The 22,876-nt window shown below is 48.7% G+C and overlaps 1 protein-coding gene across 1 annotated transcript in view; it reads left to right on the top strand.

Annotated features, from left to right (window-relative positions):
• Window positions 1-22,876, top strand: part of LOC105909019 (ephrin type-A receptor 7) — a 107,848-nt gene that overhangs the window by 61,823 nt on the left and 23,149 nt on the right. The window contains 5 exon segments of the mRNA XM_031585962.2: window positions 479-634; window positions 4,474-4,842; window positions 18,356-18,480; window positions 19,845-20,151; window positions 20,775-20,883. Of these exon segments, the coding sequence (XP_031441822.1) occupies window positions 479-634; window positions 4,474-4,842; window positions 18,356-18,480; window positions 19,845-20,151; window positions 20,775-20,883 (1,066 nt within the window).

Genomic DNA, 22,876 nt, shown 5'->3' with positions numbered 1-22,876 from the left:
GCTGAGCCATATTTATGTAGAATAGGTATACCCTAATGGGGAACCTTACTGAGCAGAGGTATTATATGGTTCTTAATTAAAAATATTTCAAACTTGCCTCTCTACATCGCCCCAAAAAACTGGCTTTGCGCATCACGGCCTTTGGTCTACCCTAATGCACCGCACTCATCTGGTAATTAGCCTCGGCGTCTGAGGCATTGTGTTAGTAATTCTTCTTAATGAACAGCAAATCAAATAAAGATAATGAGTCATTATTTCTGCTGGACTAATTGTGCTGAAAGTTTTCCTCTGTTGTGGAGTCTCAGCGTGGCATCCTGACTCAGCATTCTCGGCGGTCTGAGCTGAAAACTAACGCGCAGCACAGTCTGACTTTCACAGCCTGGCTTTCACAGTTGGCCCAGAATTGTCAGAGTAACAGCGTCACATTGTTTGTCAAGCTAATTGGGCCTGATGTATCCTTTTTTGTTTTTGTTTACAGCGTGCCCACCGGGCTCCTACAAGATGTCGTCGAGGCAGCAGGAGTGTTTCCCGTGCCCAGCGCACAGCGTCGCCGAAGAGGAGGGCTCCGTGGTGTGTGTGTGCGAGGAGGACCACTTCCGCACGCCGTTGGACAGCCCCTCAGCACCCTGCACACGTAAGAGCTCTCCTTCATTCTCTCTCTCTCCCTCTCTCTCTTTCTTTCTCTGTCTCTCTCTCTCTCGCTCGCTCTCGCTCTCTCTCTCTCTCTCTCAGGCTCGCTCGCTCTCTCACTCTCTCTTTCTCTTTCTCTCTCTCGCTCTGTCTCTCTCTCTCTCTTCTCAGGCCCTCTCTCTCTCACACACACACACACACACACACACACACACACACACACACACACACACACACACATATATATATGTATATAGAGATGGAGAGAGAGAGGGAGAGAAGTGGATGCTGACGAAACAGTATGCACATATCCTCACACGTGTACAGGCACACACTTTCTCACTGACTAACACATACTCCGAGAAATACACACACTCTCCACCTGACACACAGTCCCTGTCGACATTGGGCTCACATTAAATAATACCACTCCACATTGCACCTGATCCTCACCTTTCTGCCAACGTGAGACAAGCACATGCCTGCACATGCCACAGGACACAAACACACAAAACACACATGCCATACATGCTTGCCTGTGCAACCAGGCTTAGCCGGGCAAATGTATACAAACACAGCGACGAAAACACAGGCACGTGTGCACAAACACACCCGCACGCACACACAAACACACCCGCACGCACACAAAAACACACACACGCACACACACACACACACACACACACACACACACACACACACACTTTATCCTCCCATCAGTTGTTGAACCCATCAGATAAGTCCCAGCAGGCGTACTCTCATTGATCCCCCTGCCTTTGTTTATGCACGAGGCGGCCAGCTCTAGCCTCTGATTTGCTTATCATGGGTCGTAATGTGGCCTCCAGTACGGCCCACTGGAGAGGCACAAAAGGGGTAGCGGCTAACTTCTATGGCGTCGTTAGCCATGCTTTTGATTACGCCATTGATTTGGCGCCGTTTTATATCTGCAGCAGCTCCCCTGATAGTGGTTATAGCGGCACAATTACGACATTAATTACACTATTGATTCTGTAATTACTATCTGTGAGATACAGCAAATCCATCGTGGTGGACAGGGAGAGAAAGAGGTAGAGAGAGAGAGAGAGAGAGAGAGAGAGAGAGAGAGAAAGAGAAAGAGAGAGAGATGACGGTGGAAGTGGGAGGGAGAGGGCGGTGGACAGATGGATGTGGAGGCCAGATTTAGAGGCAGACAGGGCCATGGGGTGAGAGGAAGAACACAAGAATAGAGAAGGGGTGACACGGCTAGAGAGAGTTATGACCACCCCCTTCTCCCTTGCTGTTTGATTAGGCAGTGCTGCCGTTGATGCTGTTAGAGGGATTGCTAGCCAGTGTCACTGATATAGTCATGGCATTTGACCGAAGCACCCCACTACCTACCACTACTCTGAATTACTGACTGTTCTGTACTGTTACTGTACTTCACTCTGCAATATAAATGCACAGGCTGTGGTATCCCGTGTGTGTGTGTGTGCATGTTCGCAAGAGTGTATGAGTGTGCACGTGTTTTCAGGCGTGAGTGTGTGTGTGTGTGTGTGTGTGTATAAGAGAACAAGGGGGAGAGATGAATAAGTAAGGGGGCGCTGCTCCCTCCGTGCTGGTGAAAGTATCCGGGCCGCAGCTGCTCCTCGCTCTTAGCCACACATGGGTCTCATTGCATAACCCCCCGGCCCAGCCTTTTAATGAAAGAGCACTCATGTACCTCCCTCCTCCACGCACGCACACACACACGCGCTCAGACACACGCACACACACACACACACACACACACGCTCAGACACACACGCACACACACACACACACACACACACACACGCTCAGACACACACGCACACACACACGCGCTCAGACACACACACACACACGCTCAGACACACACGCACACACACGCTCAGACACACACGCTCAGACACACACGCACACACGCACACACGCACACACGCACACACGCGCACACACACACACACACACACACACACGCACACGCTCAATCACTCACTCAGAGCACATCCAGACGTGCAGTCCCTCACATGTGTACATCTCAATGTGCGTGTTTGTTCATGCAATCAACCAGCCTGCTGCAATTAGCATTGGAGCACAGTCACGTGCTTTCCCGTGCTCTCATAGGAGATAGGCGGGAACTTGTGCTTACTTGAAGTCAAGAAAGTTGTGTCTCATACACAGGTAGGGGGGAGGGGAGGGGGGGGGGGGGTGAAACCAGGGTAAAGCACGATCTGTTTTTAAGCAAGGTGGAGCCCTCCGGATCAGTCGGTCATTAAACATTCATAAACCTCCCTTCTCTGTTCATCTTGGATGGGGAAAAAAACGCTTGCCTCTGCTCATTCTGTTCTTTTCTTTTTTTTACCACTGCAGGCCTTACAAGCGTTGGAAAGTAAACCCTGTGAGCAAGCAGTGTATGTCTTATTTTTTTATGATGTGATACTGAAGGCCTCAAACCTAAAAAAAAACAGACATGAATACGATCGGAGAAATCACAGAAAGGTCATGTTTTTGCAGATATGTGCAGTGGGCCATGTCTGTATCCCCACTGCATGGAGTGCATATGCAGACCTGTGTGCTTTAATTGACTCCACAGCCACTTTTATCATGACCTTATGATCTTAATCATCAGGCCCCAGGGCTCAGTTGGGCCTCTGCCACCCCACCGTTGATCTGACACCGCTGTTCCTGGATCAGCTAAAGGCCATACCCACGCTGACACCTGTTGAGCACGCGAAGGGGCCACAGTCCCAGATTTTTTTTTACAAACGAGCCTTTCAAGGAAGCCCGGTGACATTTAAATGCCCCGGCGAGCGGCATCGGACAAGCAACCGCGCCTGAGCTTTGCCGCCGCCCCACCTGCGTCTCTTACCTCGCCTCCTGGAGCTTTCAAAAGATACCCAGCGCAAGGGGGTGGTAGCACAAGCTGTGGCCCCCCCATTACCTCCACTCCACTCCACTCCAGCCCACCGCCCCCCACCCCCCCTGTCACCATAGCCGCTGAGACTCTCCGCACGTCTCTTTAACAGCATTGCGTGATGCTATATTTGCATTGCCATTAGATCATTTTTATGAACATCAGATAGGAGACATTAATTTTGCCATCTCACCAGCTTCCCTTCCCCGTCTGTGACTCATTCGATTGCACTCCAGTCATGACTGTTGACAGAAATTTTCTTTAAAAACAAAGAGCCTCACCGTCGCTAACTCAATTGCCTCCATTTGCTTTTGTTTCACAATTGGCTCTTAGAGTGAAGTGCAGTGGAGGAGGCTGTGTGAGGATAAAGCGTTGTTGGCAGGCGTCGTCGCATGTTTGTTTTCATGTGTCTGTGTGTCTACGAGTGTGTGTGTGTGTGTGTGTGTGTGTGCGCGTGCGTGAGTGTGTGGGTGTGCTTCCCCTCATTATCGTCCCTCATTGAATCTGTCACCCTCGGTCAATTCAGTTCAGTGACACACACATGGAGGACATCAACTAAAATGAATCCCCGCGAAACAATGGAGTAGCAACCAAGCAACAGCACTCAGAACTGTTGCCATGCAGTTGAATGAGCTCTTCCCAAAAAGAGAGAGCCTTTAGCCTGTAGTGCTACACAACGAGACACCTCTCCTGATGAAAACACCTCATAGGTAGAGAGGAGCACTCAGTCGCTTTAAAAAACATGCAGGGGCACTACACAAAATGCAACACAATGCATTACATAAAATGCAACACAATTATATTTTTTCCCCATGTCAAAGTAAAAGGCCAGTGTTAGGGCCTGGTTTGCCTTCATCAAGACACCTAACCCACATTTTGTCTCTCTCCCTCTCTCTCTCTCTCGCTCGCTCTCTCTCTCTCTCTCTCAGGGCCCCCCTCTCCACCAAGGAACCTGGTCTACACCCTCAAGCAGTCCACCCTCATCCTGGACTGGGCCCCCCCCAGTGACACGGGTGGCCGGGGCGACCTCACCTACAGCGTGGGCTGCAGGCGCTGTGTGCGCGTGGCGTCGGTGGCGGCGCTGCTCTCCGGCGGCACGGACACTCGGTGCGAGCCGTGCGGCCCCAGCGTCGGCTTCGTGCCCCAGCAGAGCGGCCTGACGGAGCGCACGGTCACCGTGGTCAACCTGCTGCCCAACGCCAACTACACCTTCACCGTGGAGGCCCTGAACGGCGTCTCGGAGCTGCTGCCCAACAAGCGCTTCTACACGCAGGTCAACGTCTCCACCAGCCTGGCAGGTATGTCGTTTCCTCGCAACACTTCAGAAGCAAATTAGACCCGTTTCGGATTCAGAGGACTTGAGGTCATTCACTCTACTAGTACCACTAGAGGAAGAACCAGCATGTTTACAATGGCTGATCGGTTGGTTGAGAAAGAATACAGTGCTGCGTCTTCATGCTCTGAAAATTGCAGCGTGTGTTGCATGTTCCAGGAGCCAAATATGGACATTGTACTTCATAACACTCTGATAATAGGCTTTTTGTAGAACCCCCTTGGCACTCTTACATTGGGGACAGGCTTTTCACCCTTTTTTGACAGCCCTGGCTTCTTTGTGTAAGACCTCAGGCTTAATAAAGAAATCATGAAGTTTTTCTCCCTCCCAGTAGTACACTGGCGTGCATGACTCCCCACTGGGGAGAGAGATTCATTGATTGATCCATCATCATTCCCTAATAGGGATGTCCCTACAGGGAATGCAGGGTGAAAAGCCCTCTCTGGAGAAATGCCTCTAAGCAGCAACTGGGGCTGTTTGCTGAGCTCCAGGGAACTCATCTTTAGTTAAACATTTCTTGTGGAGAGCAATTTAGTGGAGTTGTGGCTTTTGTGTTTTTTTTTCAGTAGCAGTTTCATTCATGCTTTGCTTTTAGCCTAGAGCAGTCGACGTGTTGTATTTAGACCTTCATTCAGGGTCTTGCTTTGAGACTCCTTCCATAACCGATTACTTTGTACATTAGTGACCTCTAAAATCCAAAAAGCCCAGCATACAGAACCCCCCCAAAAGTATTTTAACTGCACTTAGAGGATAGCTGAGTGATGGAAGCACAGCACAGCATGTTTTCTGTGGTTTGTTTAATTTCACTCCAATCCTGAAACGCTGTCACCACCATGAAGCCAACTAAAACCACAGCCTCTCTGGCAGTGAAAGGGACTGATCAAATATGGAAATCAGTGCATTTGAAATCCTCTAACAACCTTGGTAGTTAAGGCAGCACACTCTTTCTCTTTCACTTTCTCTCTCTCCCTCTCTCTCCTTCTCTCTCTCTCTTTCTCTCTCTCCCTCTCTCTCCTTCTCTCTTTCTCTCCCTCTCTCTCTCTCCCTCTCTCTCCCTCTCCTCTGAGAGCGGGGAGCAGAGCACTCGTCTCCTCCAGTGGAATCCTCTGGAGAGGGAGCCGCTGCATTCGTCAGGGGACTTGGCAGTAATGGCTGCACGTCACCTGTGAGGTATTCCTCTGCCACGCTCCACTGTGTCATTTAAACAGACGCTGGCCTCCCTTTGTGGGGAGAGTGCGCGGAGGGCACACACACTCATTCATTTGATGCATTCTACGATGTGTGTGGGTGAAAGGGTGTGTATGTGTGTGTGTCTTTGTGTGAGAGATGAGCACTGGCAATGTTGGAGCTTTTGTAAAGAAATGTTAATCAGATGTGCTCTGTATGGGTACGCTTGCCTTGACGAGGCTAAGGTGAAGTTAGCTCTGTGTCGGAGTACCTTTGTTGAGGACCAGGTGCGTGCAAGCCTTTTGGATGAGTGCACAAGTCAGGTGAGACTGCGCTACATTGTCTTTGTGTGTGTGTGTGTGTGTGTGTGTGTGTGTGTGTGTGTCGTGTCAGTTAGCGCTCCAGTTTTAGCGCTGACCAATCAGAAAAGGCGGTTGTATAAGAGCAGCATCTGGATGCAGGACTGTGACGCAGGGTTCAGGGCTTTAGTGAACAGCTGGTGATTGTGTGGTGGGAGGCCACAGTGGCATGAAAGCCCTGCTCACACACACATACACACCTACACACGCATACGCACACGCACGCACACATACACACACACACACACACACACACACACACACACACACACACACACCTCTTTGTTTGGCTTTCTGTGTCTTATTCTCTCTCTCTCTCACACACACACACATACACTGTCTTGCAGCACACACACACACACCACACACAACCACAAACACACACACACATGTATGGTTCGCCATCAGTCTAATCACTTCCACGAACACTCCACTCAAATGGGATCTCTTTTGTTTTCCTATTCCTGTAAACATTAAATATGTTTATCCTGGAATCTTTCAAAATGGATGCCTGCTTAATTCCTCTTTTTTTTTTGCGCTTCCCCACTCTTCTCTAACTAACATCACATGATCTGAGTAAAACCCAAACGCTACGCTAACCGCTAATGCGCACTGATATCCCTGAGTGCTGCTCTCGTGCCGCCAGTCACCGGGGGAGACTTTAAAACATTGCGGGTTTTATGCCCCGTGAATATTTCAGTCTAATCCTTCCCCTAGTGTGCCACTCAGAGGAGGGACCCTCCATAAATCTCTGGCGACTGTGTGGAGCGGCTTCTTCAAGGTTAGCTCCTTGTGCGGAAACACGCCAGCTGAAGCGACCACACTTCCCCCTCCATCTACGGGAAAAGAGGTGCAGCGATGGTGCGGGGCCGTGATTGACAACGCGTCACGGCATTAAGCGAGTGGGGCTCTCGTTTTTGTTTATTTACCCTGAATTAGAGGGTTTATCGCATTAATATACAGTCATGCTTTCAAACAAAGGAGATTATCCTGGGCGGAGATTTACGCTGGAAATGTGTAATACATGCATGTATGTATGTGCGCGTTTGGAATCTCCATCATGCATGTGTGTTTGTTTGCATGTTGTGTTTGTGTTTGTGTCTGTGTGTGTGTGTGTGTGTGTGTGTGTGTGTGTGTGTGTGTGTGTGTGTGTGTGTGTGTGTGTGTGTCTTTGTGTCTTTGTGTGCGCGTATGTGTATCTGTGCTAATCCAGCATAATTTGCTCCCCTTCACTAGCGAAGCATTAAGAATGGCAGATTATGGAGAAGGTTAACGGGCATTATGCCCTTGCTGTTTTTCTGAGACAATATGCCATAACTCCCCTCTCCCCCTCTAAACCCCCATATCCCTGACCTTCATGAATACTACATTAGGAAAACTGATGTGAGGCCATTCTTTTTCTCTCCTCTCCTCTCTCTCTCTGTCTATCTCTCTCTCTCTCTCTCTGTCTATCTCTCTCTCACACACTGTTCCTTTGTCTCGCGTTTTCCGTCTCTGTCTTCCTTTTTCCTGTATTTCTGACCCTCTTGCTGTTTATCTGTACTTTTCTCTATTTTGTGTTTATGTATTATGTTTCATTCTCTCATTTTCTATCATATTCTCTCTCTCTTTTTGTGTGTCTCTCTCCCTCTATCTTTTCCTCCCTCTCCCATACCCCCTTTCTTTCATAAGTGCCCCACAGCAGAGGGCTTCTTCCTGGCACTAAGCCTGTTAGCATGGACGTCTCCAGTGCCGGCAGGCTGCGTTTTTAAGGCGGGCTGCTGTAGCGAGACGGCGCCTCTGAGGATGAGACGGGCATCGGATGAGACGACGTTTGAGGGAGGGGGGAGGGAAGGGGGGGTAGTGGTGGACCTCATGGGGATGGTGGGGTGCCTGGGGGGGAAATGTCAAGTCTCTGTGGGCCACACAGAGGCAGGGTGCCTGTGACTTTTACCCACACGTGACACGTGGCAACCACTGGCCCCCCCAGTCCAGGCCATTTCCTCTCCACAAGCGACTTGTGGGGGCAGCTTAAGTGGACCCCCCATGGCCCCAGACAGGCAGGGGTCAGCGGGCGGGGCAGGAAACAGACTGTGTATGTTTATGTATCTAACACTGCTCAGGAAGAAGCGGATTGTCTTTGTGTGTGTGTGTGTGTGTGTGTGTGTGTGTGTGTGTGTGTGTGTGTGTGTTTCTGTATGTATGTTAAACAGGGATTCATTTGACCCTCCTCTCCGGGGACTCTTTATAGTGGATTACACATCTTGTTTGGATGCATGTTAATGCTTGAATAAATGGATGTATGCATATTCTGCACATGTATACAGAGAAATGTGCGTGTATATGAATGAACACGTGTGTCTGATGCCAGTACTGTATATTCTGTGAGTGTGTGCCTGTGTGCGTAAATAGGTACCTCTATTGTGTGTGTGTGTGTGTGTGTGTGTGTGTTTGGTTAGCTATAGAGGTGGTGGAGGTGTCAGAGTTTGGCGTGTTTGTGGGTGAGTGTGTGTGTTTATGTATGTGTATGTATGTGTGTGTGTGTGTGTGTGTGGTGTGTGCTTAAGGGGGGCATAAGGATGGGTCAGGGGGAGGGGGATTGACATTTCAATATCTTCAGAGGATTTATTCTGGTGGCTTAGATGGCCCTGTCCCTGTGGAGAGGGCCACTCTCTGAGCCCTGTGTGTGTGTGTGTGTGTGTGTGTGTCTGTGTGTGTGTGTGTGTGTGTGTGTGTGTGTCTACAAGGCCAAAAAGAGAAAAGAAGGGGTTTAAGATGATGAAGTAAGAGAGGAGGGGCAGTTTGCCAGAGAGTGGTGTGTGTGTGTGTGTGTGTGTGTGTGTGTGTGTGTGTGTAAATATGGGTGGGTGTGGGTGTGAGGTTTGTTATGATAGTGTGCTATAATGACAGATTGAGATCACAGAAGCCAAAGAGCCAAAGAATAAGGTGTGGGTGTGCGCGCGGGTGTGCGTGGGTGTGTGAGTGGGTGTGTGAGTGGATGTGTGGGGGTGTGTAGGAGGGTGCCAGATCTCATGGCCACAAAAGGAGAGAATTAGATGTGTGAAAACTAGGAGGAATGTAAGAAAAGGCTTATGTGTGGTTACATTTGTGCACACACCTGTCTGTGTGTGTGTGTGTGTGTCTGTGTGTGTGTGTGTGTGTGTGCTACAGTGTGTTGTTGTCAATAGCATGATATGAGATGCAGTTTGCATTTAATCCTTTCAGGAAATTTAAAGCACAGGTTACTTTAGGTTCGGGTACTGATAAGGAGACTGCTGGTAATTGTGTGTACTAACCACGGGCTGTCACTTACTGCTTTTAGATTTTCCCCATTGTCCACCTGGACTACTAACCATGGCTATATAGCTGTAGTACTAGCCAAAAATGTTCTGTTTGTCTGGCAGCAGAATGAAGCATTTGTTTCATAGGGCTGAAAAACTGCTTTGAACATCTCGGAACTTAGAATGATGGGTTCACTTCAGAAATAATTTCAGCCTCTGTGGTTCTAGGCTGAACTTGCAGGGCTCAAAGAAGATACTTTAAGTGTTCATGATTATCCTTAGAGAAAAACTATTTAAGATTTCATATGGAATGTTCTACCGAAGAACTGTAAGAGAGTCTTCTGGTCTCCATATGAAAATGAGGACTAAGTGACAATCCACCACCAGTAATATGCACTTATCACCACCCATTCATGGTTGAGATGAACCTATTAGATGTTTTTGTTTTGGGTGTGTGGAGGCTTCTAATTGGTTCCATCAAGCCCCCCGCCCCCCTCCCATCATCCCCCTCGCTCCCCCCAATGTAGTTTGGGAGAAAACAAGCTCCACTGCTATTCATGTTAATTGTGTGTCTGTGTCCTCAAAGCATGTTTCGCACAAAGAGCACGCATCCATCCAAACACACATAAACACACACACACACACACACACACTGCATCATAAGAGTAATGCGTCAGGGCTTTGCCGCTGCTTCACTCCCGAGCCTCCTCAGTGACTCAAACGGCGTCGGCAGAAGGAGGTAAAATTGTCTCCCTTTTTATCTGCATGAAAGGAGACGAAAGAAAGGAAAATGATTTCCTCAAGCCCCCTCTCTCTTATTCATCTGCCTCATAACGGCTGAGCTCTTTATTGTGCAGCTGTCAGAGCGCTCTCTCTCTCTCTCTCTCTCTCTCTCTCTTTCTTTCTCTCTCCCTCACTCTCTCTTTCACTCTCTCTTTCTCACTGTGAGTGTGTCTGTGTGTGTGTGTGTGTGTGTGTGTGTGTGTGTGTGTCGTGTGAGGAGACTTGATGAGCTGAACTGTCTCTCACCCTGTGCTGCATGCTGTTTTGTCAGAGGCACAAACACATACACTCAAACACACACACACACACACACACACACACACAGGTAGGAAGATGGATATGGTGACAGACAGCTGCCTGAAAGAGGGGGGTCTAGCGTTTTGATGGATTGCTAAAGTAGCTGTCAAAAGTCCTACCATAGCTCCCCCATCCCTGTCTCTCTGGCCCATTCCCTCCCACTGGCGCCCTCTCTCTCTCACACACACACACACACACACACACACACACACACACACACACACACACGGTATGGTCGAGGCAGGGAGAGCACGAGGCATGTTGGTCTGATCCCTGTGCTTGTGTGTCTGTGAGCGCGCGAAAGAGGGAAACGGCAAGGGGGAGCTTCTCCTTTTAACTTTCACTTTTATGTTTTCAAGTGCTCACCCTCATTCATGTGCTGATGTTCATACGAACTTTCGGTGAACTCCTGATGAACTCGCATTAGAGTTTGTGTGTGTGTGTGTGTGTGTGTGTGTGTGTGTGTTTATGTGTGTGTGTGTGTGTGGACGTGTGTATGTGCTTTATTCCTGGGGCTTCGTGAGCGCTAGACTGTCAGACAGCAGTTTTCTCTCTTCCTCTCAGATGCTCTACCCCTCTCATCTCTGTGGGGCTGCCTTCTCCCTTCTTCCTGTTCTTCCTCTCCTCTGCATTCTTCTCCCTTCTTCCTGTTCTTCCTCTCCTCTGCGTTCTTCACCCCTCCTTTATCTCTCCCCTAGCTCTGCTCTCATTGGGGACAAGAGGGGAGGCACTGGCCAGCTCTGCCTTTCATACACACTGGCCAGCTCTGCCTTTCATACACACTGGCCAGCTCTGCCTTTCATACACACTGGCCAGCTCTGCCTTTCATACACACTGGCCAGCTCTGCCTTTCTTACACACTGACCAGATCTGCCTTTCTTCCTTATCCCTCATCAGAGAAATGAGCGCCTCTCAAGCTGCTAGGGAATAGCATTTTTACAGATGTGTACACGCACACAGACGCACACAGACGCACACAGACGCACACAGACGCACACAGACGCACACAGACGCACACAGACGCACACAGACGCACACAGACGCACACAGACGCACACACAGACTTAAGAGGAATAAACACAAACTCCAGCCTCCCTCGCCGCCATGCCTGCATTTACAGTAGCTCCTGCAGCAGCTGAGTGGATTTATATCAGTGCATTAAATCTGGCATGAGCGTGGCACATTAACTGTGTAGGTGTTCATATTTTTGCACAATTAACATTTATCGTTATGCAAGTTTTAAAATCCACGCTCGCTACATTTTATGCAGAGGCTTGTGTCTATGCATGCATGGGGTTACGATCTTTCACTAGCGCACAGAGACAAAGACTCTTCTTGGCTGAATTACACACTGTTGGATAATATATAGACATTTATCAACACCTTAACTTACTGCAGTACAGACAACAATAGTCCCACACACAAACCTTGTCTTTCTGTCTTTCAGTCAGTCCCCTCCCCTCATCTTGATATTTCTTTTCTTTTCTCTGTGTATGATAGTGGAACACACATTAAACATAGTGGAGACTCATTCGGATGATCACTTACACACACACACACACACACACACACACACGCTCTGAATGGCTGGTTGGGGTTTACACAGCTGCGGAGGCCATAACTGTGAGCTTCCGATGGAAATATATCTGTGTCTGTGAGCAGGTGTCTGATCCTGGATTTTCAATTTTGAGCCCCGTCCGCTCCCCTTTATTTCTGTTCATCTCTTTTTCTCTCTCTCTCTCTCCGTCCATGTCTGTTCTCATCTCTCGCTCCCTCTCACGACATCTCATCTCTATATGTCTTTATCTCTCTGTTCCTTCCCTATTGCTTTCCCCTCCCTCCCATCACCTCCCTCTTCCAGTGGAGGGACCCTTTTCTCGGCAAGCCCACCTCCCTCTCCACACAGCTTGCCGTCGCGGCCGCTGTAATATGAATGATAATATGGGATGATAAAAGCACATGATAATACCTGCGTCTATCAGGCCAGCCCAGTCAGGAGAGAGGGATCTGTTCCGCCCGAAAAGAAAAGGAAAAGAAGAGATTTTGCCGGGGTTATTTTTCCACCCCCCTACTCCATTTCAGCTGGGATGGGGTGTGGATGATTGTTGCAGGGGTGTGTGTGTGGGTGTGCATAGGATTTCATGGCTTTAGGTTTACTATCTTCATATAGGTATGTGTAGCAGTGTGTGTGTGCTTTTTCTGTGTGTGTGTGTGTGTGTGTGTGTGTATGCCTGCGTGCGTGCGTGTGTGTGTGTGTGTGTGTGTGTGAGTCACTGTGTGTGTGTGCTTTTGTATACACACGGCAGTCTCAGCCCCAGTCCAGTGCGGATGCTGATGCTGCTGATTAGCCAGGGAGAGCAGGGGACATCCTGCCAGATAGCGCTCCTCACGGCAGTGTGCCAGCTGATAGGCCAGATTAAAGCTGGCTGCGGAGACCCGCTCCTGCCAGATAGTGGCTCAGGGTGGGGCTCCGAGCTCAAACACGCCTCACACATCATTGTGATGAATTCCATTTCTCTCCCTCCCTCTGCAATTCCACCTCTGAAAAACAGATAATCGCTGGCCATTTTTTATTATTATTTTATCACACACTGTAAAAGTGCCACTGTGTTTGGATCATCTACCAAGTCACATTTCAAGAAGAGTTATACCCATGCAGTAATGCAGGCATACACAATGTCATGATCTTGCTTACATATACGCACACTCTCTTTCTTTCTTTCTTTCTTTCTTTCTTTCTTTCTTTCTTTCTTCCTTTCTCTCTCTCACTCACTCACTCACTCACTCACACACACACACACACACACACACACACACACACACACACACACACACACACACACACACACACACACACACACACACACACACACACACACACACACACACACACACACACACAGAGACACACTGGCTGCAAGGTTAAGTCTAACCTGAAGAGCATCCCCAATCACTGTGGCAGAAGGTCATGTGGTATTCACAGTATGGTTACTTGAGTCACTGCCATTGCTCAATAACGTGTGTATGTGTGCACACGCATACAGTTTGTGTGTGTAGGTGTGAAGTGCACTGTGTGTGTGTGTGTGTGTGTGTGAAGGTGCCCGTCCAGCAGCATTTGGCCTCTTTGCTCTTGCCTGCTGCCACAGACGGTCTTTGAGCTGCCAGGGATCAGCAGAAGCCAGTGAGATGACCTGGACCCTCAAAGCTCCGCCACAAACAGGGCAGCCAAGCACCTGCCATCAGTGCTTTGAACTGGGGCAAAGGAATTAATACATGAACACCATTGTCAACCTTGTAATGCCCTCACCCAGCAGAGCACAAACGGACAGTACAGAGGGTTCGTACTCAGGAGAGCAGTACTCAACACTAGCAAATATTAGCTACTCACACACTCTCTTGAAGTGTGCGCAGTACTCTCTCTCTCTCTCTCTCTCTCTCTCTCTCTGTCTCTCGCTCAGTGGAATAGCAGTTGAGACTGCAATAGACACACACTCATGCAGTCACATGAGGAGTCTAACTGGCAGGTATTCATACACGTGCACAATTAGACAGATTTAGTCTTGCTCTTCTCCCTCACTCTCTCTCACACACACACACACACCACACACACACACACACATACGTGCCATGAAATGATGGTGGGGGGAAATGAACGCTAACAAAGAAATCCAGCTCTGCACGACTGATGTATTCATTGCCGCAGCTCCAACCATGATGAAAGAGCTCCCCAGACAATAGAGAAACGGCAAGCTCCGTGGGGAAGTCTTACCTGCCGAGAGAGAGAGAGAGAGACAGAAAGACAAAGAGAGAGAGAGAGAGAGAGGGAAAGGGAGAGGGGGAAAAATAACAGACATTGAAGCTGAGATCCGTAGGGATTCCGCTTCACCTGTCTGTCTTTACTGTGTGCCGTTGTCATTCAGAGATGCAGCTGGGCAGTGGCAGCCATGAGCCGCGTCTCTGTTTGGGTCTAAATGGGGCCGGTGGGCCGAGGGCCTGGTGGGGGGGCGAGATGTGCGAGCTGCTGCAGCCATTATGGGCCTGACACACACACACACTGACTCACATGCCAGCGGACAGCTTCACTGTGCTGAGAGTGACTGAGCTAGAGTGGGTAAGACAGGTGTGTGTGTGACTGTTTGAGAGGGGGTGGGCTTGTGGCTGGTTTTCTGTGTGTGTGTGTGTGTGTGTGTGTGTGTGTGTGTGTGTGTGTGTGTGTGTGTGTGTGTGTGTGTGTGCTGTTTGGCTTGTAGTGATTCCACACTAGAATCATCCAGATGTCAATCCCCCCACCTCCATTACACACACAGGCTCCTTTTCCACAGTGGTTTGATTGGGTCAGGCTTTATTGATGGATGTGCCGTTTTGCGTTTTGATGGTGTGTTTTCCCCTTGTGTGCTCCCTTTATCTCTCTGCTGTCTGTCTGTAATGCAGAGTGTCTGTTTATGTGTCTGGGTACTGCAGTTTTGCATACGGGAGCTTGTTTGTTTTTTTATTGTGTGGGATATTGTTTCCAGTCTCATTCTCTGCAGCATTCATATTTCCATTGAGAGAGAGAGAAACAGGGGGAGGAAGAGAGAGATAGAGAGAGAGAGAAAGACACACACAGAGAGAGAGAGAGAGAGAGAGAGAGAGAGAGAGAGAGAGAGAGAGAGAGAGAGAGAGAGAGAGAGAGAGAGAGAGAGAGAGAGAGAGAGAGAGAGAGAGAGAGAGAGAGCGCGCAAGTTGGAGAGGACAGAGAGAGGCAGAAAGACAGAGTGTGTGCAACCTGTGTTTGGATTAGTGTGCAGGTGTGTGTTGTCAGCCTGAGTCATGTTGAGGAGCGGGGCTATGAGTTTGGAGCTGCCGATGCATAATTCATCAGAGGCAAGGCACCGAGATGGAGAGAACGGCCCGGAGATGTTAAGGGGAGCGCGAGCTGACAAGGTGTGCTGGCGTTGCCACTGATCCTGCCGTGTTCAACAGCACCCTCTCCTACCGACTCTATCGCTTAAAACTGTTAGCCCTGCCGAAGTAGCAGAACAGTGTGTGTGTGTGGGAAAGGGTTAGTGTGTGTGTGTGCGTATGAGTAAGGGAGAGAAAGAGGAACTGTTTTTGTGAGATTGTTTATTTTGTGCTTCGGTCTGCTCTCTCTCTCTGTCTACTGCTTTTTATCTTTTGCTGTCCTTGGCTCTCCATTCCTGTCTCATTCTCTCTCTGCCTCATCTCTCTCTCACTCTCTCTCTCCCTCTGTCTCTCTTTTACTCTCTCACTCACTCACTCTCTCTCACTCACTCTCTCTCTCTTTCTCTCTCTCTCCCTCTGTCTCTCTCTCTCACACTCTCACTCTCTCTTTCTTTCTCTCTCTCTGCCTCTGTCTCTCTTTCATACTCACTCACACACACACGCTCTCTCTCTCTCTGTCTCTCTTTCTTACTCACTCTCACACACACACGCTCTCTCTCTCTCTGTCTCTCTTTCTTACTCACTCTCACACACACACGCTCTCTCTCTCTCTGTCTCTCTTGCCATTGTGCGGTTGCTGTGTGATTGTCGGTGAGGGACCAACGGACACTGCTGGGCTTTATGTCTTTAAGTCGGGGCTCTGAGCCCTAATCCGTGTGGTCTGGTCGGATCATGATCCCGGGGCCCATTGGGATAACGGCTGGAGATTTGAGCCGCGCTAACCGCCACACTCGAACAGCTTCCCCCTCCTGCTCCCACTGCTGCGCTACTGCGCCCCCCCCCCCTCCCCCCCTTCCAGCTCCAACACTGCTCCAGCACAATTTCCTGCTTTCCACCTTTTAATTAAACGTTAGCCTTGATTGATGGCTGACGCGCTCGTTAGCCACCGCTAAAACGCGGAGGCATGAATAATGCAATGGCCGTTTGTGCGTGCATGAGAACGAATGAGTTTCTTAAAACACGGACAGATCAGATGAAAGCAAAAAAGAGAGACATCCCCGTAAAGAGACAGAGCAATCAGATTGCTGCTCGCTTTGATGTGCTCCCCAAAAAAACCAATGTGTCGTTATAGATTTCAGATTGATGTGAAGCAAAAGACGGTGTGTGTTTGTGTGCAGGTGTGTGTGAGACACAGAGGAATGAAGTTGTAAGCTCTTTCATCCAGCTGTTCCCCTCAGACCCACCGTCAGGTGCTCAAGAGACAGAGATGTCAGTCATTCATTAAACAAGGCGTGATTGACAGGTCTCACCGGAGCCCTGCCTCATTAATCATATCATCATCAGTGCTCATGCTCAAAGGGGGCTGGACCTGCTCACTACCGCTCACATCTGCCTCAGTGCCGGCTCTGCTCATTGGCAGATCTGACTGTCTATCTCTGAAAGACAAAAGAAAATGAGATGTGCTTCTATTTCAAGCTTGAGAGTTTTTTTTTTTTTTTTTTTTTAAGGTGTGCTCAGCTGGGTCCACCAAATGGAAGATAATACATTGACGGTAATAAATGAGGTGTTGTTGGATTAAACACAATGACGTGAGCCAGTGTCTCACTGGATTGTTGTTTTGAAGCTCTCATTCGTGATGAGCTGGGAGTGCCAGGTTTTCTGTCCTGTCATTCATCAAGCTGAGGTGGTTGGTTTGGATGATGATGATGATGATGATGATGTCAAAAAGAAAGGATATTTTTATTTTTAAAAGTCAGCGGTGTTGGAGGAAACTAGTGTTAGTGGCAGTCGGTTAAAAGCCCATACAGTGATCTTAAATTTAGTTCTGGACTCAGTCCATTTCTGACTCCTGGAACCTTAAAGGCACATTACCAGAGATACTCGAAGCCACAGTGAATACAGTGACATTGGGGAGAAGGCAACAACAGGCTAATGAAAAGAAGCACTGATGTGCGCAGGGTAATTACAGAAAAATGTATGTATTCTGTATCATATGTAGTCTATGCAGAACAATCTGATGAATTTTAAGGCTAATTCATAGAATATCATACAATTCATAGATTTGTTTAGCAATGAAGAACCACACACCAAAACCCATCTTGCAAACCCAAAGGCTATGTTGTGGGAAAGTTTACTTTTAGAACCGTTTCAGCTTTCTTCAAGACTTTTTTTCGCGTGTCGGATTTGTCAGTCATCAGCCTGGCAGTAAACATGGCCTGGCCAGGGTGCTCAGTCTGACGTGCCCATAACAAGTAGAGGTCTGACCCAGGGACACAGAGCAAAGACATCACCATCGTCATCTTCGGTCCTGGGCTAAGGCTGCAGTGACTCATCTGTCAGTCAAATGCCCATACACACACACACACACACACACACACACACACACACACACACACACACACACACACACACACACACACACACACACCAGACAGACCTCCACACACACACACACACACACACACACACACACACACACACACACACCAGACAGACCTCCACACACACACACACACACACACACACACACACACACACACACTCCAGAGAGACACACACACACATCAGGCACACTCAGACACAAGCGCATGCACAGTGCTGTTCGCCTTATCTATAATTCATAAAAAGCACGGGTTCCCTTCCGATAGGAACATTTTCAATTATTTATCCTCCCCCCCTTATTTCTCTCTCTCTTTCTTCTCCTTTGCTCTCTCTTTTCCCATCTCTCCAGGACCCTCTATGGTGAGCGAGCTGCGGGCAGAGAAGATTGAGCAGCGCAGTGTGACGTTGCTGTGGAGAGAGCCCATCTATCCCAACCGCAGCCGCACTGAGTACGAGATCAAGTATTACGAGAAGGTAAGTACATACACACACGTGCACACACATTAGCACACCTTTGCATACACACACGTGCACACACGTTAGCATACACACACATTAGCACACGTAAGCATACACACACATTAGCACACGTTAGCATACACGCACATTAGCACACGTTAGCATACACACACATTGCATTTGTTTCCCCCCCATAGTCATTGGGATAGATTACAAAACCATGCACTCCCGCTTTCACAGTGTCTCAACCTTTCTCTTTAACATTTTTAGGATTTCATACAGATTTTCCACTCTGGTGATCTCTCGCTCTCTCTCAAACACACGCACATACACCTTCCTTAAAACACTCTCATTCTGAGTTCTTCAGAAACATTCTCTACACTTTCATGTAGTTGCAAACATACCGTTCAGTTTCACACACACACACACACACACACACACACACACACACACACACACACACACACACACACACACACACACAAACACCACCAACAAATATAAACACAGCACTCTGGGGCATCCTGTTTTTCAAGCGTGAACAAACTGCTCGCACCACTCAATTCCCCCACATGGGTTGATTCATTCAAACTCACGCACTTCTCTGCTGAGCTGCATCACTGCTGCTTAAAGCCCATAACCAGACCAGCAGCACACCCAAAGAATGGCACGCACTGCCTATTTCTCTTTTCACACGCACACTCAACGCACACACACACACATTCAACACACACACACACTCAACAAACACACACTCAACACACACACAGAGGTACACACAAAGATAAACAAAAAAGACACAATAACCTATTTTGTTCACTATATGTATTTCACTCACAAACAAACAAAAACACACATTCTGACTCTCTTTTTGTCGTCCACATATTCACACATTTACTTACACATACACACTTACACAACCGCACACACAGTTTCGTCCTCAATACCCACACATGGACGCAGGCTCTCACATGAAAGCACATCACACAGCACACACAACAAAGTTGGATAAAACACAATGCTGCTAAAAGCAATCAAATTAACAAGGCCTATCCATATGGCAATGTGGGTGGATCTCAGTCACACTTATAATTCAACATGAGGGACTTTTTTCTTATTTAATATCAGAAATTAGCTTTTAAGGGTAAGTCCAGCAAAAACAATATTTCTTAAATTGCACACACACACACACACACACACACACACACACACACACACACACACACACACACACACACACACACACACACCCAATTAAGTGCTGCGTGGCTACCCTGCTCTTCACAACACACTCCAACAGCTTATCTAACATATAGGAGACCAGTGTATCACCGTGGTAACACTCCAATGTTGACCTTTGCCCCCCCCCCCCCATCCAGGAGCAGAAGGACCAGCGCTACTCCACAGTGAAGACGGCGGCTACTCGTGTCAGCGTCAACAACCTCAAGCCGGGCACCACCTATGTCTTCCTCATCCGCACCTCCTCATCCCCAGTCACCTCCTCCAGCTCCTCCTCGTCCTCCTCCTCGCTGGCCTCCTCTCCACTCTCCTCCTCCTCTTCTTCATCTTCCTCCTCCTCTGCCTCCTCGTCGTCGGCTTCATCTTCCTCTCTGTCGTCTTCATCCCCCTCGCCGTTGGACTATGGGGCCTACAGTGTGCCCCTGGAGCTCCATACGCTGGGAGAGTGTGAGTGTTCAATCCCTTCCTCTTCCTGCTACACAGACTCATGGGATACGCATATTAAGATGGAGGGGTGCTTCAACCTCTCTGTGTCTTTCTCTCTGTCTGTCCCTTTTATCAGCTCTTCCATTTCTATATCTCTCTTTCCCATTTGTCTTCTACTGCGGCTCTCCCTCATCTTCTGGCTCTCTCTCTCTCTCCCCGTCGTTCTCTCACACTCTCGCACACACAAATACACACACTCACACACGCACACAGGAATTGGTTGGAAAGTGAAAATGTCTTTTTTTTTTTACTTTCCACACTCCTCTCAAAGTAATCATAGTTCTCCTTGTAACAGTCCTTACCTTTCACAGAACTGTGGATGGTTGCCTCTGCAGAATACTAATGGTGTCTCTCTTTTTGTCCCTGTGTGTTTTTCTTTTTCTTTCTTTCTTTCTTTCTACCGTTCTTTCTCTCCCTCTCTCTCTCTCACACTGTTTGTGTTTGTGTGTGTGTGTGTCCGGCCCTTTGTCGTGTGTATGTGTGTGTGTGTGTGTGTGTGTGCGTGTGCATAATTGTCTGTGTGTGTGTGTGTGTGTGTGTGTGTGTGTGTGTGTGTGTCTGGCCCTTTGTGTGTGTGCCGTCAGTGGCCCTAGCGTCCAGCGAGCAGAACCCAGTGGTGATAATTGTGGTGGTGTCTGTGGCTGCTCTCATCATGCTCCTGTCTCTGGGTGTCGGGCTGCTCATCTGGAGGAGGTAATGACTACATTTCAATTACAGATAAACCACACACGCCTCTCTGCCTCTCACTCTCCATTATTCCTTAGAAAGCCTTTAACTGTCATCTCACATATTTTTCTAACTGTCTTTCATCCCGAAGTACCATATTATAATACCTAGAACTATCTTAGACGTCACTGTCTATTACTACCTGAAGCCTCTATTGATACCATACAAATGTCTTACCCTGTCATCATTGCTATTCTGCAAAATGTTTTACTCAGTATGTGTTGCTAAGATACCTACCCTAAGAAGCTACCCTACAACAATCTCCCTTGCTATGATGCATTTTGTCGATAGGCTATGTTGCTACTCTTTCTCCTAAGTCTTTTCTCTCCTGTATTCTAGAAAATCATGAACCAGGCAACTGACATTTTTACACAGCCTGTTTTATGACTTTATAATCTCGGTCAGCTCAACCTACCACAATGTCAGAAACACTAGCACCTACCTAGAAAAATGCTTTGTCCAAGCGTCACTGCCTAACAATGCCTCCCTGACCTGATTCGCAAGGCCCCTGCTCGTCCTGTGCAAACCTGTCAGACACCCTCCAGCATGTCCCTTCACCCCCACGGCCTCTATCTGCCGCGTGATGGAGCCCCTGGTTGTGACTGTGGAGTCTGCTGCTGTGTGTGTGTGTGTGTGTGTGTGTGTGTGTGTGTGTGTGTGTATCTGTGTGTGTGTGTGTGTGTGGTGGCTTAACCCCAGGTCTCGGTGACGCACAGCAATCTGGTGCAGCCACTTCATTTGTCACCCAGTGCCGGTTAGCTCCCGCTGGGGGGCTTCGAGATCCTGCCAGCCTGCCGGAGCTTGTGCCACATGCCACCGGTAACTGTAGGAGAAGGGAGCCCATGAGCTATGTGGCCGTTAATGTGGTCTGACCGAGTGTAGCTCCGGTTGAGATTGCCACAAGGTGCCAAAAAGGGGGTCACAAAGGGGGTCCAGGGGGAGCACTTTAGTGAATTGGGCCCGCTGCAGCCACAGTTGTTGCCGGGTCTTCGTCATGTCCCATTCTCTTTTATGATCTCCACATGAAAGCATTCAAAGTGGAGCAGAAGGTCCATATCATAGATTGGTATGTGTTTTTTCGGCCTCTAGGGGGAAGTGGCTCTGGCAGCCATCTTTGTTCTGGGCCTGGAACAGGTGGTCCCAATTTTTCAGCGTAGCCGTCATGCCATCCTTTTAGGGAGCCGCTGTTTGTACAAGCAGCTATCTCTGTGAAGTTATTGGGTTTTATTTCCGCGGTGGCCCGCGCCAACCGGCTCACCAACCTTTTGTCTGGCACAGGGGCTGCCCCATTAGCGTAGTGAGCGGAAAGAATCCGTCTGCCCTAATGAAGATGGAGGAGGCACGGGACATTTGTCTGCCGCCTGCTCCACTCACACGCACTGTCATTTTCCCCAGGTGTGTGTGTGTGTATGTGTGATACACAATGCCTCTCCTCAGCATAGCGATGTGCGGAGTAATAACTCAAATCCCGCTGCGCTACTCCGTGTGATTGTGCGACACGCACCCATGTGTCACCTGTGATGCGTTGAAGGCCTGCTGTCACATAGGGATACTTTCCCTCCCTCCTTACCTCTCTTCCTCTCTCTCTGTTTCTCTCTCTTGCTTACGCTCTCCCTCTCACCCATTTACTCATCACACCCCACCCCCCCTCACATCACACACTCACACACTTACACTAACCCCCTCCCCTGTTCACACATACACACACACATCCTTACACTAACCCCCTCCCTCATCCACACATACACACACACATCTCAGACACACAACCCCGCCACCTCACGGTCACTCTGTCCTGTACCTGTTTCACACACATGCACACAGATGACAGTCCAATCACAACCACTCTCGCATTCATCCTTTCAGGACACACGCAACCAGTCACCTCATAGTGTGTTTCTTTCTTTAGGCACTTACCGTACCCAATACAATTCTGCACACACATATACACACTCATCTA

The sequence above is a fragment of the Clupea harengus genome, chromosome 19, assembly GCF_900700415.2.
Source record: "Clupea harengus chromosome 19, Ch_v2.0.2, whole genome shotgun sequence".
NCBI lineage: Eukaryota > Metazoa > Chordata > Actinopteri > Clupeiformes > Clupeidae > Clupea > Clupea harengus.
The sequence above is the reverse complement of the archived record's forward strand: the minus strand, read 5'-3'. Positions and strand labels throughout refer to the sequence as shown.